This window comes from Saccopteryx leptura, chromosome 10, assembly GCF_036850995.1.
Source record: "Saccopteryx leptura isolate mSacLep1 chromosome 10, mSacLep1_pri_phased_curated, whole genome shotgun sequence".
NCBI classification, from domain to species: Eukaryota; Metazoa; Chordata; class Mammalia; order Chiroptera; family Emballonuridae; genus Saccopteryx; species Saccopteryx leptura.
In genome coordinates, this window is record NC_089512.1 from 8612148 (window position 1) to 8630912 (window position 18765).

Consider the following 18765-nt stretch of genomic DNA (forward strand, 5'->3'; position numbering starts at 1 on the left):
GACCTGTTCTAACCACCCCCAATGCACACACCTCATAATTAAACAGTGTATTTAAGTGGGTGGTATATTTCTAGGGAATTGCCACAATATGGGTCTGCTGATTTTTTCAGGTTTTTTTTTTTTTTTTTCTGAGAGAGAGGAGTGGCACTTAGTTATGTCATTAATTGATTGCTTCTCATATGTGCCCTGACCAGGGTTCAAACTGGTAACATCAGGGGTCAAGCTGATGCCCTTGGGATCAAGCCAGTGACCCCAGGACTTGGTGCTCTGGGACAACACTCTATCCACTGTGCCACTGGCTAGGGCCTTTCATTTTTCTTTCTTTTTTTTTATGATTTTTTTTTTTCATTTTTCTGAAGCTGGAAACAGGGAGAGACAGTCAGACAGACTCCCGCATGCGCCCGACCGGGATCCACCCGGCACGCCCACCAGGGGCGACGCTCTGCCCACCAGGGGGCGATGCTCTGCCCATCCTGGGCGTCGCCATGTTGCGACCAGAGCCACTCTAGCGCCTGGGGCAGAGGCCACAGAGCCATCCCCAGCGCCCGGGCCATCTTTGCTCCAATGGAGCCTTGGCTGCGGGAGGGGAAGAGAGAGACAGAGAGGAAAGCGCGGCGGAGGGGTGGAGAAGCAAATGGGCGCTTCTCCTGTGTGCCCTGGCCGGGAATCGAACCCGGGTCCTCCGCACGCTAGGTCATTTTTCTTTTTTTAAGAGTTTATTTTATCTTTTAATGGCACCTGCTGTCTGTGGGTGATATGGGCAGATATGTCCTATGACTTCCCAGAGAGCTGCCTGCTGCTGGTACTCTTGGCCACGAGGGCGGCATCGTTGTCTGACCAATATGTTCAAGGAGTTCAAATACGTAGCTGTACATTTAGGAGTTCTTGGATAGTATAGTCTGCATTTACTCTGCAAATGGGTATCGTGTCTTACCCAGAACACGTGTCCCCTGTAGTCAGCACCCAGTGGTCCCCTGGACGGGTTGTAGAGAATCTCTTTGTCAGGACTGGCAGGTCCAGTGCCCCCTGGGACTCTCTTTGTCACTTGACAGTGAGGCTGGCAGTTAGGCACTTTAGCCAGGCTTCCCTGGCATCATGTGCTGACATCAGAAGGCTTTGATTGGTAACTTGATGCCATGCCCTGTGTGATGGTGTATCCCATGGCTGTGGTCTTCATCTGTGTGATGCAGAATCAGTCAGCCTGTTAGTCCCACTGAAGTTCATGGCCAAAGTGTCCTTTTCTGCTGGCATCCGTATGGGTCATGAACAGAGGCCATGGGTTCCATACAGTCTGCTGTCACAGTGTTCGTCCCTACAGGGCTTGGGACTTGATCACCCAGTTTTTCCATTGTCAGGTACCAGACCACATTGAAATTGTAACAAGGTGCATTCTGGGGGTGTTTTTCAGGACAAGTCCCATGGTCTGCATCTCTGTCCACAGGGCAGGGTTTTCTGTGTGTTCCTTCCATACATAGCTATAAATAGTTTTTCTCATGCTTTCCCAGCTGCCGTGGGACCTTAGTGTACTCAAGTTCACAAGGAGCCCACATGCCGGCCCAGCCCCCACGTCGGGGAGAGCTGCACCTGGGGGTGCCTGGCCACCTCACATGTCAGTGGGAAGTTCCATCGACAGCCGGCTGACTTGTTTCTTGGATGTACCATTTTCACTTTAGAACATGCTTGCTGGACAGGGCACACTTGATCCCATCACGGGTATGCCAGGGAGGAACCAGACGTGGGGAGCTGCTCTCTCATTGCCCACCAGGGCCCAGTGCAAGCCAGGAGGCGGCGCTCAGAGGGCGTATGCCTGGCAATTGCCGTAATCCAAACACCAGGGGTCACCTCTGCTGAGTGTCAGCATCCTTCTGCCACCGACTCCAGTCTGTATAATCATAGGTCACTGACACGTGTAATTTAAAGGGTTCTATTTTTTTTTTGTTGTTGTATTTTTTCTGAAGCTGGAAGCGGGGAGAGACAGTCAGACAGACTCCTGCATGCGCCCGACCGGGATCCACCTGGCACGCCCACCAGGGGGCGACGCTCTGCCCACCAGGGGGCGTCGCTCTTTTGCGACCAGAGCCACTGTAGTGCCTGGGGCAGAGGCCAAGGAGCCATCCCCAGTGCCCGGGCCATCTTTGCTCCAATGGAGCCTCAGCTGCGGGAGGGGAAGAGAGAGACAGAGAGGAAGGAGAGGGGGAGGGGTGGAGAAGCAGATGGGCATCTCTCCTGTGTGCCCTGGCCGGGAATCGAACCCGGGACTTCTGCACGCCAGGCCGACGCTCTACCACTGAGCCAACCGGCCAGGGCCATACGGCCTGTTGGGCGGTTTCCTTCAGCACCTCTGCTTCTGCAGCTCGGGGGTTGGTGTGTGGTGGTCTGTCCCCACATCCACCCTTGTTTTCTATACGGGGATGGCCTTACTGAGCTGTGCCCTTGTCCCACTGCCACTGTCCTAACTGTGGGAGGAGCAGGGTTACTCACACTTGGCATACCCATTTCCACAGTGCATTCGGCAGGATGAGCTCCCGGGATGTGCAGGGGTGTGCAGACTGTCCGCCGAATGAAACGGAACACAGACTAGTTTCTGGACCCCAGTAGGGGTAGGGGCAGCTGATGGGACCGAAACAGCCCCCTAGTAAACTGAAGAAATATTGGCAGTGGTGAAGCAGCACCTTCGCCCCCTGGAGGCAGGTGGGGGTCAAGGGTCTGCTGCAGAACAAGGTGGGGCCAGAGCCCCCCTGGGGGTGTGGCCTTCTCCCCTGTTAAGACAAATGCTGACAGGTGTTCAATCCATCACGGGTGATGGTGTCTGCATCAGAAACACACCTTTCTCTACCTTGTATGGGACAATAGTTACTTTATTTTATTTTATTTCTTTGTATTTTTCCTAAGTGAGAAGTGGGGGTGGGGAGCCAGCAGACAGACTCCCGCATGCGCCCAACCAGGATCCACCCAGCATGCCCACCAGGGGGCAATGCTCTGCCCATCTGGTGTGTTGCTCCATTGCAACCAGAACCATTCTAGTGCCTGAGGCAGAGGCCATGGAGTCATCCTCAGTGCCCAGGCCAACTTTGCTGCCATGGAGCCTTGGCTGTGGGAGGGGAAGAGAGAGATAGAGAGAAAGGAGAGGGGGAAGGGTGGAGAAGCAGATGGGTGCTTCTCCTGTGTGCCCTGGCCAGGAATTGAACCTGGGACTTCCACACACTGGGCTGACACTCTACCGCTGAGCCAACCGGCCAGGGCCAACAGTTACTTTCTTGACTGCCTGTTGGCGAGAGCACTGGGAACCCACCCCCATCGTCCAAGAAACTCCTTGTCAAGCTGGCCCCTGGCTTTGTTGGGGGCCACCAGCTGCCTGTGCTGGTGGAGGTACAGCGACGTCAGGTGGCCGAACCAGGCTGCACCTGACACTCGCAGGCTCCATCTGCACGGAGAACTTGGTTCATCGCCAGGTGGAGGCAGTGTGTTGCGTTCTGGTGTCACATGCAGGAGGCCTGTCCCATGTGGCCGTGTCACACGCACCGGCATAGTTTCCCATGTGGCCGTGCGCTGACACCTCACAAGGATTCCCAGGACAAGCGTGCGACATCCATCCCGGTTCTGCGTTTCTACCCAGGACACTGAAGTGGCCCGAAGGCCCCACTCACATGACCACTTTAAACCCTGGTTTTCACTGTAAACGTGGCTTAATTCCTAACAGTAACACTGAGGCATTTTTGTTTGCTTGTTCAAAGGGGTGTGAGCACACACCCGCTGGTCAGGGTCTGCAGCAGCAGCTGAGGGGCGGGGATCATGTTCCCGTAGCTGGAGCTCCAGGGGTGCAGACACCCCCAAACAGCAGCTCTCAGTTGAGCCCAGTCAGCCCCGATTCATGAACAAATGAGTAACTGCTAGTGTTTCAAGCCAGTGCTTTGCAGTGTCTTTTTTTGTGTGTGTGTGACAGAGACAGAGAGGGTCAGAGAGAGGGACAGAGACAGACAGGCAGCAGGAAGGGAGAGAGATGAGAAACATCAATTCTTTGTTGCATCACCTTAGTTGTTCATTGATTGCTTTCTCATATGTGCCTTGACTGCGGGCCTTCAGCAGACCGAGTGACCCCTTGCTTGAGCCAGCGACCTTGGGTCCAAGCTGGTGAGCCTTGCTCAAAGCAGATGAGCCCGCGCTCAAGCTGGCGACCTCGGGGTCTCGAACCTGGGTCTTCTGCATCCCAGTTCGATGCTCTATCCACTGTGCCACCACCTGGTCAGGCTGTGGTGTCTTTTTAATGCAACAATAAGTAAACAGAACAGTCCTTTCTTCGTGTCTACTATTCATCATTTAATTAACATTTGTTATATGCTTCCTTTTTTTTTAAATTTTTTTTATTCATTTTATTTTATTTATTTTATTTTTATTCATTTTAGAGAGGAGAGAGAAAGGGAGAGAGAGAGAGAGAGAGAGAGGAGAGAGAGACAGAGAGAGAAGGTGGGGAGGAGCTGGAAGCATCAACTCCCATATGTGCCTTGACCAGGCAAGCCCAGGGTTTCAAACCAGCGACCTCAGCATTTCCAGGTTGACGCTTTATCCACTGCGCCACCACAGGTCAGGCCTATGCTTCCTTTTTAAAACTGGACTTCCTTGAGATGGGAAACTTCATACCCCTGTATACATGGAAACCCATTACCAATAACAATAAGTGGAAGACAATTGTTTTAAAGAGACGCAGAGGCCAAAGAACCATGTGTTCAGTTTCTCGGTGGTGGTGTTGCCTTCGTGGGGTGGGTGGCAGCTGGTTCCAGTTGGCATTTCTCACCATGCGCAGAACCAGCTCATCACCGCACCCCCTTACAAGCCCCACGACCAGCTGAGGTGCATCCCTGTCTCAGGGTGCTGGACTCCTGCCCCACAGGGCCCATCTTCCAGGTTTTGAGGTGTTACTATTGTTAGCCTCTTCTATTGTTTCTGCCAGCCCCAGGAAGAGGAAGCTGCTTCCTATAATTGTTTGAGTAGTCTTGTTTTGCCTTTTCAGTTCTTAAATTGCTGGGCATGGTAGGCAGAATAATTGTCCCCCCAAGATGTCCATGACCTAATCCGAGGGGCCTGTGAATGTGTCACCTTACGTGGCAAAAGGGACTTTGCAGACGTGATGAAGTTAAGGACCTGGAGATGGGCAGATGACTGGATTATCTGGGTGGATCTGGGTGAGCCGAGGCTAATCAGGGGGACAGGAGCATCCGAGGGAGGGGGTGACTTCAGCGGGAGGGCCAGAGAGATGCAATCAATGTCGCTGACTTCAAAGATGGGGGGAGGCCCTGGCCGGTTGGCTCAGCGGTGGAGCGTCGGCCTGGCGTGCAGGAGTCCCGGGTTCGATTCCCGGCCAGGGCACACAGGAGAAGCGCCCATCTGCTTCTCCACCCCTCCCCCTCTCCTTCCTCTCTGTCTCTCTCTTCCCCTCCCGCAGCCAAGGCTCCATTGGAGCAGCGTTTGCCCGGGCGCTGAGGATGGCTCTGTGGCCTCTGCCTCAGGTGCTAGAAAGGATCTGATTGTGGTAGAGCGATGCCCCAAGATGGGCAGAGCATCGCCCCCTGGTGGGCGTGCCAGGTGGATCCCGGTCAGGCGCATGCGGGAATCTGTCTGACTGCCTCCCCGTTTCCAACTTCAGAGAAATACAAAAAAGAAAAAAAAAAAGGATGGGGGAGAGGTACAAACACAAGAATATGAGACCTTTAGAAGCTGGAAAAAGGCAAAGAAATGGATTCTCCCTCAGGCTCTGGTCACCAATTCCGATGCATGTGTGTTTTTTTTTTTTCTCTCCCGCGCCACCAAGCAATTCTCAGTCACTAGCTGGGTTTCCTATGATTTAACTCCCAATTCTGACACTATCGACCTGGAGGTGGGTCAGATTCCAGAGGTTACGGGGCTCAGTCCCACAGGACTGCCCCCAGCCCTGCCCACACGCCTGATCAAGCCCTCAGGAGACTTGTATCTTAGGGTTGTTGTTACGATAGAGACTTTGAATGCTCACGGAAACACCACCTGTGGATCCTGTGGCCCTTAGACAACTGCGGAGATCTCAGAGCGAGGCTATCTTTGTTCCTCAGTCGCTGTATGGAACCCTGATGGCATTTTCCCTACAGTGGTGTCAGCCAGTCAGGAAAGGTGGCAGGATATTTGCCCTTGGTTTTAGCTGGGGTGGTCAGTGATACCACCTGGGCTCTGGACAACAAGTAGGGCAGCGTCAGGTCGCTGGCCAGAGCTATGGATGGTAGAATCTCCCCAGACTTCCTCCTTGCCAGCCAAGGTGGAGTCTATAACTGCTAGTACATTCTGCCACACCTGGATTAACCCCTCGGGCCAGAGAAAGCCACCTGGCTTTTAAAGTAGCAATCTGTGGTGGTTGATGGCATTTGTTCAGCTGGTTGGATCCAGGACCCTGGGGGATGTGGCTAAGGTCAATACTGGAGGTTGGCTTCATCTGCAGCTTGAAGTCCTGTCCACAGCTGGCTTAATTAAACGCTGTGAGTCAACTAAATGACCTTGGCCGGCCTCTGCCAGCCGGATGAGTCAGATGGAGACTGCACTCTTCCACACCCTCGTACAAGAGTTTTTCCAGAAAACGGTACTTTCTCTCTCTTCTCTGTGGGTTTTACTTTTCTCAGTTTTGTACCTCCCCTCGTCCTGTCTCAAGTCCTCCAAGACAGCCCCTGGGGCCTGGGCGGACCAGGACCGTGGGGCAGGCACCACCCATCACACAAGCCATGCAGGGTATAAATGTACAGTTATGTTGATCAGGGAAACACAACAAAGGAAGGAGAAGCCGCTGAGCGCACCCGGGGGCGGGCTCGGGCCTGACTCAGCGGCACTGGGCACCCTGTGGGAAGGTTCCAGAAGTAACACACCCCTGTTGCACCCTTCATTTCATAGGCCAAATGGAAATGTGTGGACACTATGAAACACGGAAAGCCTCCTGGTCGGGAAGTGGCCTTGCAGGAAGGGGAAGCCTTTGCAGCTTAGCAACTGACGTCAGTCTGTGTCATGTTGACTAACTCAGACAAGCGGGGCGGCTCTCCGCTCAGAGCGGGAGGTGACGGGACTCCAGAGACGTTGATCCAGCCTCCTGGGCCCTGCTGTGAACGGGCTGTTGTTCAGGAGTTTTCTCATAAAGCAGTGTGCTTGTGCTACACGCAAAGCCTCCATTCATTCAGCCAACAGATAAGTTTTGTGTCTCATAACATGTTCTAGTTGTTGTTCCAGACCCTAGGGCTGTACCGGATGCCAAGACAGCCGAGGGTTCTGCCTTCACATTCACGATCCGAGCCCCCGGGTGTGGGTCCTGGGCGGTGGTGGGATTCAGCCGGTTCGCAGCAGTTCGGCAGGACCAATACCTGATTTTTTGTTGAGTTCGGCAAACTGGTTGTTAAAATGACACTTGTCATCAGGGTTCTCTCTAAGGTGGGCGCCTGGGCAGCCGCCCAATGTGGAAATTACAAATTTACATTCCTTAGTCTTTTTTTTTTTTTTTCTTTTTTTTTTTTTCTGTACCCTTCTGAAGCTGGAAACGGGGAGAGACAGTCAGACAGACTCCCGCATGCACCCGACCGGGATCCACCCGGCACGCCCACCAGGGGGCGATGCTCTGCCCACCAGGGGGCGACGCTCCGCCCCTCTGGGGCGTCACTCTGCTGCGACCAGAGCCACTCTAGCGCCTGGGGCAGAGGCCAAGGAGCCATCCCCAGCACCCGGGCCATCCCCGCTCCAATGGAGCCCCCCGCGGGAGGGGAAGAGAGAGAGAGGAAGGAGAGGGGGAGGGGTGGAGAAGCAGATGGGCACTTCTCCTGTGTGCCCTGGCCGGGAATCGAACCTGGGACTTCTGCACACCAGGCTGACGCTCTACCGCTGAGCCAACCAGCCAGGGCCTTCCTTACTCTTTTTTAACATTCATCTGCGCCAACAGCGCATTCTAAGTGCCTGTAGTCATGTTCATTCCGTCCACAGGTGGAAAAAAAATTGACGGAACTGTGCTTGTGATATTTATTCATATTATAAAACTCATGATGCCTTTGATGAAATACTACATTTTAATTCTCTCGTGTTTGTTACTTCAGTAAACAAACATCTAATGTAAAGAGAATAAGTGCCAAACAACCAGGGGTGACAAGCTGTCATTGAAAATATCTTAAATAACAGTTTTATTGTTTTGTGGGTTTTTTTGGTCAGGTATTATTTAATATTTTTTTATTTATATTTTAAAACTTTTTTATAATCTATATAGTTTTGTGCACCTCTTTTATTGTTCTTACTTAAGTATTAAATGCATGAGATAATAAAGTACCTTTTGGTATATCATTTTTTAATACTTAAAATGGTCATTAGGGCAGAGAACCGGTTGTTAAGCTATCTGAATCCCACCACTGGTCCTGCCCTATCTTATCTTACCCGCGCCCAGAGCCAGCCCAGAGCATGGCACCTGCCTGTCATGGCATCTTCCAATCGCATTTCTCAAGTTCTCTCAAAGCCTGCCTCCCACCCACCAGGTACATACATGCTTTATCTTGATGACCCTTCTGTAGATTAGAGACTCTATTCCTTCTTTGAAATAACAACCCCCCCCCCAAAAAAAAAAAACACAACCTATTTTCTCTTGGTTGTTCAAATTAGATCATCTCATTAACTTTCTGCAAGTTTTCTGACACGCTTCTCTGTATTCCCCATTCTGCTGTTGAGCTCCGCCAGTATTATTTTTGTTTGATTCCTTGAGTTATCATAGCTTTCCTTTCTAAAATTTCCATTTGGTTCTTTTTTTTACAATTTTTATTTCTTTGCTGAGATTTTTTGTTTGTTTGTTTCTAATTTTTAAAATCGCTTAAGAAGTGCTTGTAATTGCTTGCTGGAGCGTCGGTATAACTGTGTGAAAATCCTTGTCAGTTAATTCCAACACCTGTGTCCTCTGATCATGCTTTCTCATGTGAGTTAGGATTGTCCTGGCTCTTGGGAGGAGTAATTTTGGACTGTACCCTGGACATGTTGAGTACAAGCTTATGAGACTCCCCTTTTTATACATCTATTTTAGCAGGCGGTCAGTCTATTTATATTACGAACGCATGTCCTGGCCAGCGTTTGTGGGCTCTGTTTCGAATGTCAGTTACCTCCCAGAGCCTCGGCAGCATGGCTGTGATCTGCTGCTCTTGGGCTGCCCCGGGCTGGTGTGCAAGCTGCGCGGTGGCCCACAGATCGCGGTGTTTGCTGTGCCGACCCGGGCCAGTCTTAGGAATGGGATGTGTCCAGGACTTGCTACACAGATATAAAGCAGCCCGTTCTGCTAGGGACTGAATTGTATTCCCCCTCTTCCACCCAGATTGATATGTTGAAGCCCTTACCTCTGATGGGATAGTATTTGGAGATGAATGAAACCTTTGGGAGGTCATTAGGTTTAGATGAGGTCATGAGGGTGGGGATAGGATCAGTGCCTTTATAAGAGGAGACATCAGAGACACCCAGCCTCATGCCGTGTGAGGGCATGGTGGGAAAGGGGCCCATCTACAAGACAAGAAATGAGCATGCAGGCATTTTGAGCTTGGACGTCTGGCCTCCAGTGCTGTAAGAAATGGTACTGGCCTGACCTGTGGTGGCGCAGTGGATAAAGAAAGCGCTGACCTAGAATGCTGAGGTCGCCGGTTCAAAACCCTGGGCTTGCCGGGTCAAGGCACATACAAGAAGCAACTACTACACGTTAATGCTTCCAACTCCTCTCCCCCCTTTCTCGCTCTCTAAAATCAATAAATAAAATCTTAAAAAAGAAAAGAAAAGAAATGGTACTCACACTTCTCTCCCATTCTGCATCTGCAGAAGCTCCTGCTGGCCTTCCCACTTCTGTCCTTCCTCCTTTGGGGCGGGACAGCCCTCCAGAACCATGGCCATGTGGCACACCCGGGTCAACACCCTTCAGCGTCGTCTTGGGCCCTTGAGAAAAGCTCCACCTCTCAGGCAACAGGCCGTTCATGCCGGTTTCTGCAGGTCCAGCTCTTGCTAACCCCTCTCCTCACTCCCGTCTGGCTTGGCTGAGTGCATTCCCGCACAGCCCCCAGGACCCGGGAGCCCTGAATCCCATCTTCACCTGGATTATGATGACTTGGTCTTAACCTGCCTGTTCTTAAGAAGCCCTCCCTAGGCCAGGGCGCGACCCCATTGCCTGCTGTGGCTCCCAGAGCCTCAGTCCCTTACACGAATGGCCTTGATCTGCCGGACGTCTTCCCTAGGCTGTCCCCTCCAGAGCCAGCGCTTCTGGTGTCTGTCCTGTGCTGTGTCTGGTTGTAGAGCGCAGGACCGGGCCTGTGGCGAACCAGCGAATGAACAAAGGATCTTCACCCGCATTTCCTGCCTCGCTCTTCGGCATCTTATTCCAGCAGCAGCGCCCTGCAGTCCGCCGTGGCCGGCCGGCCTTCGCTGGGGAGAGCCTCCCAGCCTGCGAGCCCCATCCTCTCTCCTCCCTCTGTTTAATTCCCATTTCCCTCCTACGCCCAACAAAAATTCCTTTCATCAAAATGACCTCAAATGAACCCAGCTGGAATCCAGAGTTTATTAGTTTAATTGAATCTCAGGTTGCATGAGAGATCAGAGCAGTTGGGGAGGGCTCTGAGCCCTGTGCCCTGGGTTGTAGAAGTGTGGGACCCCGGCAAGCGCTCCCCACAACGCTTCTGACCTCCTGGTGGCTCCCACTGCCCTGAGGAAGCCTTCTTGGCTCCCTGGGGATGTGGGTGGCTGCACTTCATGGCCCATCAGGGCACTCAGAGGACTGGAACACCACACTGTCTATTGATAGAATCCTCTCTGCCCTGAGTCTCCTGGTCACATTGCGCCCGCGCATGGACGGGCGGAGGTACAACCGTCAGGTCCTTTACCACGTGCGTCTCTCTGCTCTCTTGCCGCGGAGGTACAACTGTCAGGTCCTTTACCACGTGCGTCTCTCTGCTCTCTTGCCCTGGTGGCTAACTGTTGGCCCAGGCCCAGTTCAGTTTGCACTTTAAGAATCAGCAAACCTGTCCCGGGGACCTGAGGGATGTCTGGGGAATGGCGGCGACATCTCCAAGTTCAGGATCTATATGGCAAACACTTCATTGGGGCAGCCAGATATATTTTAGCCGCACCAGCACGTGGAGATTTTAAATAAAGCCATAAAACGAAGAGCACATACACCAGTGATGGCAAAGCAACTATGTTTTATTAAAATCACCCTGATCTTATTGAATGGGTCTAGATAATAAGCCAAAAAAATTTTTTTGTTTGTTTTGAATTTTGAATAAGCCAAACTTAATTTCATGTGAAGAAAAAACAGCATAGATCAATTTATTTGCAAACCTTATTTTGATGACTCTTTACAATACTTTTATTTCCACAGGTAGATGCATCTTTCTTCTCATCAAAAGAAAACAAGAGAAAAGATTACGTGAAACGATTTCCTAGGGGTAAAATGGGGGCAACACTGCTGTGCCACATTTTGAGTACGGTTATGGAGACTGACCTCCCGGCGTGCTTAGAATCGCAAATATTTGGATCAAAATGAGACGACAATTAAATGGAAATAAAGGATGCCACCTGGAGCATTCTTTATTTCCATATAATTAAATAATCTCATCTTTGGAGACATGCAGAGAGGACCGACTTGGCTGATAATTCCATTGAGCACTAGGAAGGGACTGGCAGGCACGCCCCTCCCTGGTGTGGGGGGGAAGACCGCAGTGTGAGACCTGGTTGCCATAGGAAAGGGGCTCGGCCGCGTGCACTGACTTCTCCTGGCAGAGCGACCTCAGTGCTTACTATCCTCTTGTGTCAAGGAAGCGAGAAGCTCTCGGCCAACGTTTGCCCGCTTTTCATTCTCGTCTGCATTGTTCCGCAGCCTCAGCTTGGTTTCCAGTCTCTGCTTCCATTCTTCCCTGAGCCTGAAAATAGAAACCAAACACCCGTAAACGGAGCCTGCGGCGCCTTGGCCGTTGGTTCAGGGAAAGCTCCCCCCACCCCTGCCGCCCCAAGGTGTGTGTGTGTGTGTGTGTTCAGGCTGTAAAAGGTATGCAGGCGACTTGCACATTTAAATATGTACACATTTCAACTCTCTAACTTGCACTTCTGTTAAAAAATATTCTGATCTTAATCCTGTGAACTTTCCTTTGAAGGTGCAATATCTTTAAAGTGTGTATGTGGGGGTGGGAAAGCCCTGTCATTCTAGAATTTTTTTTACCCTGCAAGGCTATCTTTCAAAAACAGAGGTTTTCAGATGTGCAAGAACTGAGAGAATTCATCCCTGGCAGACTGTCACCTCACGCGTTCAGGGGAGTCCCTTCAAAATCACCAGATGGAAATCGGGACAAGAGTGGAACAAAAAGCATCTGAAAAGGCAACTGTGTGGGTACATATCATATTAACAACTCTTTTTTACTAGCTAAACCTCTTTAAAGGATAGTCATTGATTGAAAGCAAAACTGACAATTAAGCAACATGGGGTTTATAACACACGTGGAAGTCAAAATGTACTTTGTACAATAGCGTGAAGGCCAGGCGGGGAGAATGGCACTGTACCATTGTTAGGATCTTACACTCTACAAGAAATGATGTATCCTTGAAGGTAGGCTGTGATAAGTTCAGATGTATATATAAATCCAAAAGCAACCACTAAAATAACAGAGATATAGTTAAAAAGCCAACAGAGGAGATGAAGTGGAATCATAAAAAAAATTAATGTGAAGAAAGGCAGAAAAAGAAAGGTCATAAGGAACAGATGGGGGAAAATGGAAAACGACTAGTGAGATAGTAGAATTAAACCAATCAAACCAATTAATGTTAATGATATAAATCACCCAATTAAAGGACAAAGATTATCAAATGGGAGAGAAAAAAGCAATACCCAAATATATGCTCCCCAAATTAGTGTGGCCTTCATGCACTAGAACTAGTGACAGAGAGGAGAGATTTTTTCCCCTCATTTATAAAGATCAAAGTTAGACCATACATTCGGTTAACTTGAGAAAAATTTCAAACTGTAAGTGGTGGCAGCAACATATGCATGCAGAACTAAAATAGTTTGTCCTCTGAGATGCCCATCTGGCATTCTTCCGGGAAAATCATCTACACATGAAGACCCAGACAGAGGGTGTCCGCGTGTGTTTGTGGTGAGGGCTGTTGACCGTGGGGTGGTTGTGTGTGGAGGGAGGGATATGTGGGAACTCTACTTTCTGTTCCAGTTTGCTGTGAACCTGCTCTAAAAAATAAAGTCTATTGTAAAGAATTAATAAATAAGAAATAGCCAAACAGCCACATACTTCCTCAGCGCACTCCTTCCCAGGCGGTGCTCCTCCGACTCTCGGTAGTAAGTCTGTTTGCCAATCTCCCTCTCCCAGAAGCGTTTGAGCTCGTGACAGGTGTTCCGGCAGAAGACCTCCCGGCGGACGTACTGATTGTTCATCCCCTGAAACGAAACATATCAGCTGAACCCTGGGAGAACACGCTCCCTCGGACTCTTTTTTTTTTTTTTTTTTTTTTACAGAAACAGAAAGAGAGTGAGAGAGAAGGATAGGTAGGGACAGACAGACAGGAACAGAGAGAGATGAGAAGCATCAATCATCAGTTTTTCGTTGCAACACCTTAGTTGTTCTTTGATTGCTTTCTCATACGTGCCTTGACCGCGGGCCTTCAGCAGACTGAGTAACCCCTTGCTGGAGCCAGCGACCTTGGGTCCAAGCTGGTGAGCTTTGCTCAAACCAGATGAGCCCGCGCTCAAGCTGGCGACCTCGGGGTCTCGAACCTGGGTCCTCCGCATCCCAGTCCGATGCTCTATCCACTGCGCCACCGCCCAGTCAGGCTCCCTCGGATTCTTGAGGGCATCAACATCATTTATCTGCAGGAGACCCTGCCCAGCTACAGATCCTCAGCAGCGGGAAGAACAACAGTCACAGGATTCAGTGATGGGAACGCATGGTGTGTGACGAGTCAGAGGCACCTGGTCAATACCTCTGACCTTCCTTCCTCCTCACAGAAGAACGGCTTCTCAGCTTTTCATCAACCGTAGCCTGTGCAGGCATTGTGTGCATTTACGCTTCACAACATCCCCATGCTCGGATGTTACCATCCCTGTTTATAGGTGGGACATCTGAAGGGTTACAGAACTCGCCTGTGGTCCCACAGCCATAACCAGCAGACGGCAGGCCACAGACTTCAGAATGCTTCCAAGACCTTCACTAAAGAGGTTTGTCACAGGAGGAGTCCCAGTGTCTGTCGCAAGCAGTTTGCAGTGCGTGCGTGCGTGTGTTTGGAATGATACATGTCAGACACTCTAGAATGCTCAGTTGTTTTTTTTACATGAACAAACTCTGCCCAACTCCCAGAGCTCAGTGGGTCCCTCAGGCAGGTCAGATGCAGGGACTGGAGGGAGAGAGAAAGGAGTTTGAGGGTTACTGGAAATGTCCAGGGAGAAGCAGTGTCCAGGACAATGGAGAGTGGACGGGTTCACAGTGTGTTCTGGGGCTGTCAGCTCGGTGAATGAAGGTGACGGGGTATCAGTGGAGGTCCAGCTACTGTGCCTGTGCAAAGATGGGAAACACCAGAGCAGGGCTCGGGGGGTGGGGTGGCCACAGCAGTGCTGGACAGTCTGAGTGGCCTGGGTGCTGACATCCAAGGGAAACCCCTTTGGAAGGGGCATCTAGACGCCTGCGTCCGGAGCTCAGAATGAAGGTCTGGACCATGGCTCCCTCTCAGGGTCTGATTGGGCCGTGGGGCCAGTGGGAGGCAAGAGGGGTTTGAAGCCGGATGTTTGTCCATTATGAACAAACTCCAGATCCGTTTTTCCATTAGCCCGATGCCCCTTCTGCTTGTCAATACATTCTCTGAGCCTCATTTCCTTTTTTAAAAAAATTTCTTTGAAGATCAAATTTGATCATGAAGGTGGTTTCAGGTGGAATGGAGTGAGCTGGACACGCATTGTCACAGGCACCAGGAACTCCTGTGACGGGAGCTGGGGTGGGGCAGGGGCAGGAGGAGAGTCCTCTGAATAGTCTGAGGGCTTCAGGGCGTTTCCTAGGGGGAGGGAACACGGGGGAGGGGTGGGGAGGAGCACCCAGGGTGCGGGAACACGGGGGCGGGGTGGGGAGGAGCACCCAGGGTGCGGGAACACGGGGGCGGGGTGGGGAGGAGCACCCAGGGTGCGGGAACACGGGGGAGGGGTGGGGAGGAGCACCCAGGGTGCGGGAACACGGGGGAGGGGTGGGGAGGAGCACCCAGGGTGCGGGAACACGGGGGAGGGGTGGGGAGGAGCACCCAGGGTGCGGGAAGCGCGCTGTGCCGAGGCCTGTGGTGACAGTCCTGTGGAAGCAGAGAGGCAGGAGAAGATGGGGGTGACCTGGGGTCAGGATGGGGGAGGGGACTGACTGCAAGGCAGCACAGAGGGCTTCAGGTCACAAAAGTAACCTGTCCCTTGTTTCTAGTGTACCTTGTTACACAGCTGTATACAGTTGCCAAAACTTACCAAAGAGATGAATTTTTATTACACATAAGTTATGCCCCAGTAAAAGTAGAGAAAAATGTCTTCTGTGTCTGGACTAGAGGGTCATCCAAGTTCCCGGCTCTAAGCTACTGGGAGACCCTGTTGGCATCTCATTGCTAGGGGTCATTCCAGCCTGTTCCTTTACAGGTAACATGTGTGAGCACTTGTGTTTTGGTTTCCTGGTTTCTTTTTTATTTTTTAAATTAATTTATTTATTTTTAGATAGAGAGGAGAGAGAGAGAGAGAGAGAGAGAGAGAGAGAGAGAGGGCAAGAAGCATCAATTTGTAGTAGTTCTTTCATATACCTTGACCAGCAAGCCCAGGGTTTCAAACCGGCGACCTCAGTGTTCCAGGTTGACATTTTATCCACTGCGCCACTACAGGTCAGGCCCAGTCTCCTGGCTTCTAAAATGAGGACATTACCTCACCTTGCAGAAAGAAGTGTGAGGAGGAAACTATCCATAGTTGCAAAGTCCTTGGAAAACACAGGGGATTGTCCTCGGAAAAAAAATAGCTCAATTCCTCCGTATCTCTACGGCCAAGAACCCAGCCACCAGATTACATGTCCGCAGAGAGAACTGGTATCGCTCCTTCCGGCCAATCAGCATCTACTCGGGGAAGCCATAACTTCAAAGACCGTTAAGAACTTTACAAAATTGAATCTTGCTTAGAGAGAACAACAGCATGTCACACCTGCCCATCAATTCAGTGAAGCGAATGTGTTGAACTCGTACCATCTGTGCGGCATCTCTGCAGCACGAGGGGCCAACACCGTTCAGTGAGCTAACAACACAGAGGCACATCTGTCTGTGGTGAGTCCTCACGCTGTGCCAACCACTTAATTTTCCAAATCTCAGGTTACCCGGAATATTAAACCCAAGATGAGGAATGTGAAAGGTGTTTTTCTTACTTTCTTTTTAAAGACTTTTGGTTTAAACTGCTCATTCTTAGGACCCTTGGCGAGAGTCTACACCAGCTGACCGCGCATGCCACCGTAATAGTTCTTGTATCTACCTTTTAAGAGCAACTATTTTGAGAGTAATTATTTTTCACAACATTTTAAAAATCTTCCTAAAGATTATACCTTGACCTGTTGGGAACCCCGGGCTTGCCTGGTCAAAGCACATATGAGAAGCAACTACTCTGAGTTGATGTTTCCGATTCTTCCTCCATGCCTTTCTCTCTCTCTCTGCTCTCTAAAATTAATTAATAAAATCTTAAAAAAAAGAGAAAATATTACAGCTTGAAGTAGAGCAGAGGGTTCCAGTTCCAGATAAAAGGAGGAAGGAAAAAAAAAAAAAAAAGGAGGAAGGACAGGCCACCCGGTCTGTCGCCACCGCAGCCGCAAAGCCTGGACAGACTGCGCCCTGCAGCCGACCGCGGACTCGGACTCGGAAGGCAGACAGAAGCCGGGGCACTGAAGACCAGAATTCCAATGACCTCTGCACGGAGCTAAATTTCCTATTTGTACTCTGGTATCCCCAGTCTAGACTCAAGGCAACCCACAAGTGGGAACATGGCCAGAGAGAGCTCCGGAAGCCTTCTGATTCTAGGGAGGAAGGAGACACCTAGTGCTCAGAGGATGAGGGAAATCACTTGTTTTTCTTTTCTCCAGTCTCTCGGGTCTCCGGGAAATTCCAAGGTGCGGGAGGCGTGGCAGCAGCCATGGAAGTGACGGCATCCGCAGGGTCTGCAGACACAGAATCCTGAGGACGACAAAACTGGCTCCACTAGGAGGCGCTGTGGTCCTACCCGGCGGGGAGGATCTTCGCTGCGTTCCGCTCAGTCCCCTGGGTGTTTGACCCCAGATAGGGGTGTGGCCACCAGAGGTTCACGGCAGAACAGGTTAACTAAAGCCCTGGGTTTCTGGCCAGCCAGCAGAAAAAGGGGAGTCCAAGGAGTTGGAAATCCCCAGGGATTCCACAGAGGTGGATGGACCTCCAGAAAGAGACTCCTTAAAAATTGCTTCGGAGCGCCTAGACTGGCCGCTGGGCTGCACAATGTTTTCTGATCCCAAACAATGACACTGGTAGAGAGAAAATCATCACAGACACAGAGAACCTGAACAGCATCCTGGGCCACCTAGACTGAGGTGTAATTGATGGGTCTCTCTACCTAATGACAGCAGAATACAGATTCTGTTCAAGTGCACGGGAAGCAAACCATAAAGTAATTCCTAGAACTAACAAGGGTATTTCACAAAGGTGCAGGATATGAGATCAACACACAAAATTAATCTATGCCAGCAATGAACAACTGGGAACTGAAATGAAAAACACACTACCATCTACAATAACTCCCCAAATGAAGTACTTAGCTACCTAACAAAACATGGACAAAATATGCTAAAAATTTACTACAAAATGCTGATGAACGAGATGAAAGACAACATCAACAAATGGAGAGAGGTCATGTTAATGGATTGGAAGACTCAACACAGCAAAGATATCAGTTCCCTCCACATTAATCTATAGAGTTATTGCAACTCTAATTAAAATCCAAGGTGGTTATTGTTATAGATAAACGCAAGCTGATTCTCAACAAATGGTGTTGTAACAACCAGATATCAATATGCAAAAAACCCCACAAAAACCAAAAACCTGACGTGCCTCATACCTTATACAAAAATTAAAAATGGATCACAGATCGAATACAAAATGAAAAACTATAGAAGTTTCAAAAGAACACATTGGAGACATTTTTTGTGGCTTGGGGGTTAGGCAGAGTTTTTAGAAATGACAGACAGCAAAAGCACAATTCACAAAAGAAATTAATAAATTGGGCTTCATCAAAATGAAAAGTTTGCTGTGCAAAAGGCACCACCCAGGGAATAAAAGACAACATATATAAACGAAGAATAAACATTTGCAATCACGTGTATGACAAAGGATTTGTATCCAGAAGATGTCAAGAACTTTTGCAACTCAAGAATATGGAAGCAAACGAACCCTTTTAAAAGATGGGCAAAGCACTTCCACAGACACTTCACCAAAGAGGATACACAGATATCAAATAGCACATTAAAAGAGGCTGAACATCATTGACCACAGGGAAATGCAAATTAACACCAAGAGATACCACTTCACCGCTGTAAGAAGGGCCAGAATAAAAAATGTGGACGATGCCAAGTGTTAGAGAGGATGGGGGGGCAGTTGGCACTCTTGGGTGTTGCCGCTGGGACGGCAACAACACAGTACAGGTGTTATTCCGGGAAACAGTTTGGCAGTTTCTCATAAACTACACGTATGGCCATATGACCA

The 18765-nt window shown here is 50.1% G+C and overlaps 1 protein-coding gene across 1 annotated transcript; it reads right to left on the minus strand.

Moving 5' to 3' along the window:
- Positions 1-11782: 11782 nt before the first annotated feature.
- Positions 11783-13432, minus strand: FAM240A (family with sequence similarity 240 member A). Its single transcript, XM_066351951.1, has 2 exons — positions 13290-13432; positions 11783-11915 (listed from the first exon to the last, which is right to left on the minus strand). The coding sequence occupies exons 1-2, from the start codon at positions 13430-13432 to the stop codon at positions 11783-11785; spliced, it is 276 nt and encodes a 91-aa protein (XP_066208048.1).
- Between the last annotated feature and the right edge of the window lie 5333 nt (positions 13433-18765).

Excerpts from the sequence above, each read along its gene's own strand:
- FAM240A (XM_066351951.1), bottom strand. The coding sequence starts at position 13,432 with ATGAACAATCAGTACGTCCGCCGGGAGGTCTTCTGCCGGAACACCTGT. Across the intron at positions 11,916-13,289 it reads GGAAGGAGTGCGCTGAGGAA|GCTCAGGGAAGAATGGAAGC; the intron begins GTATGTGGCTGT and ends TTCTATTTTCAG.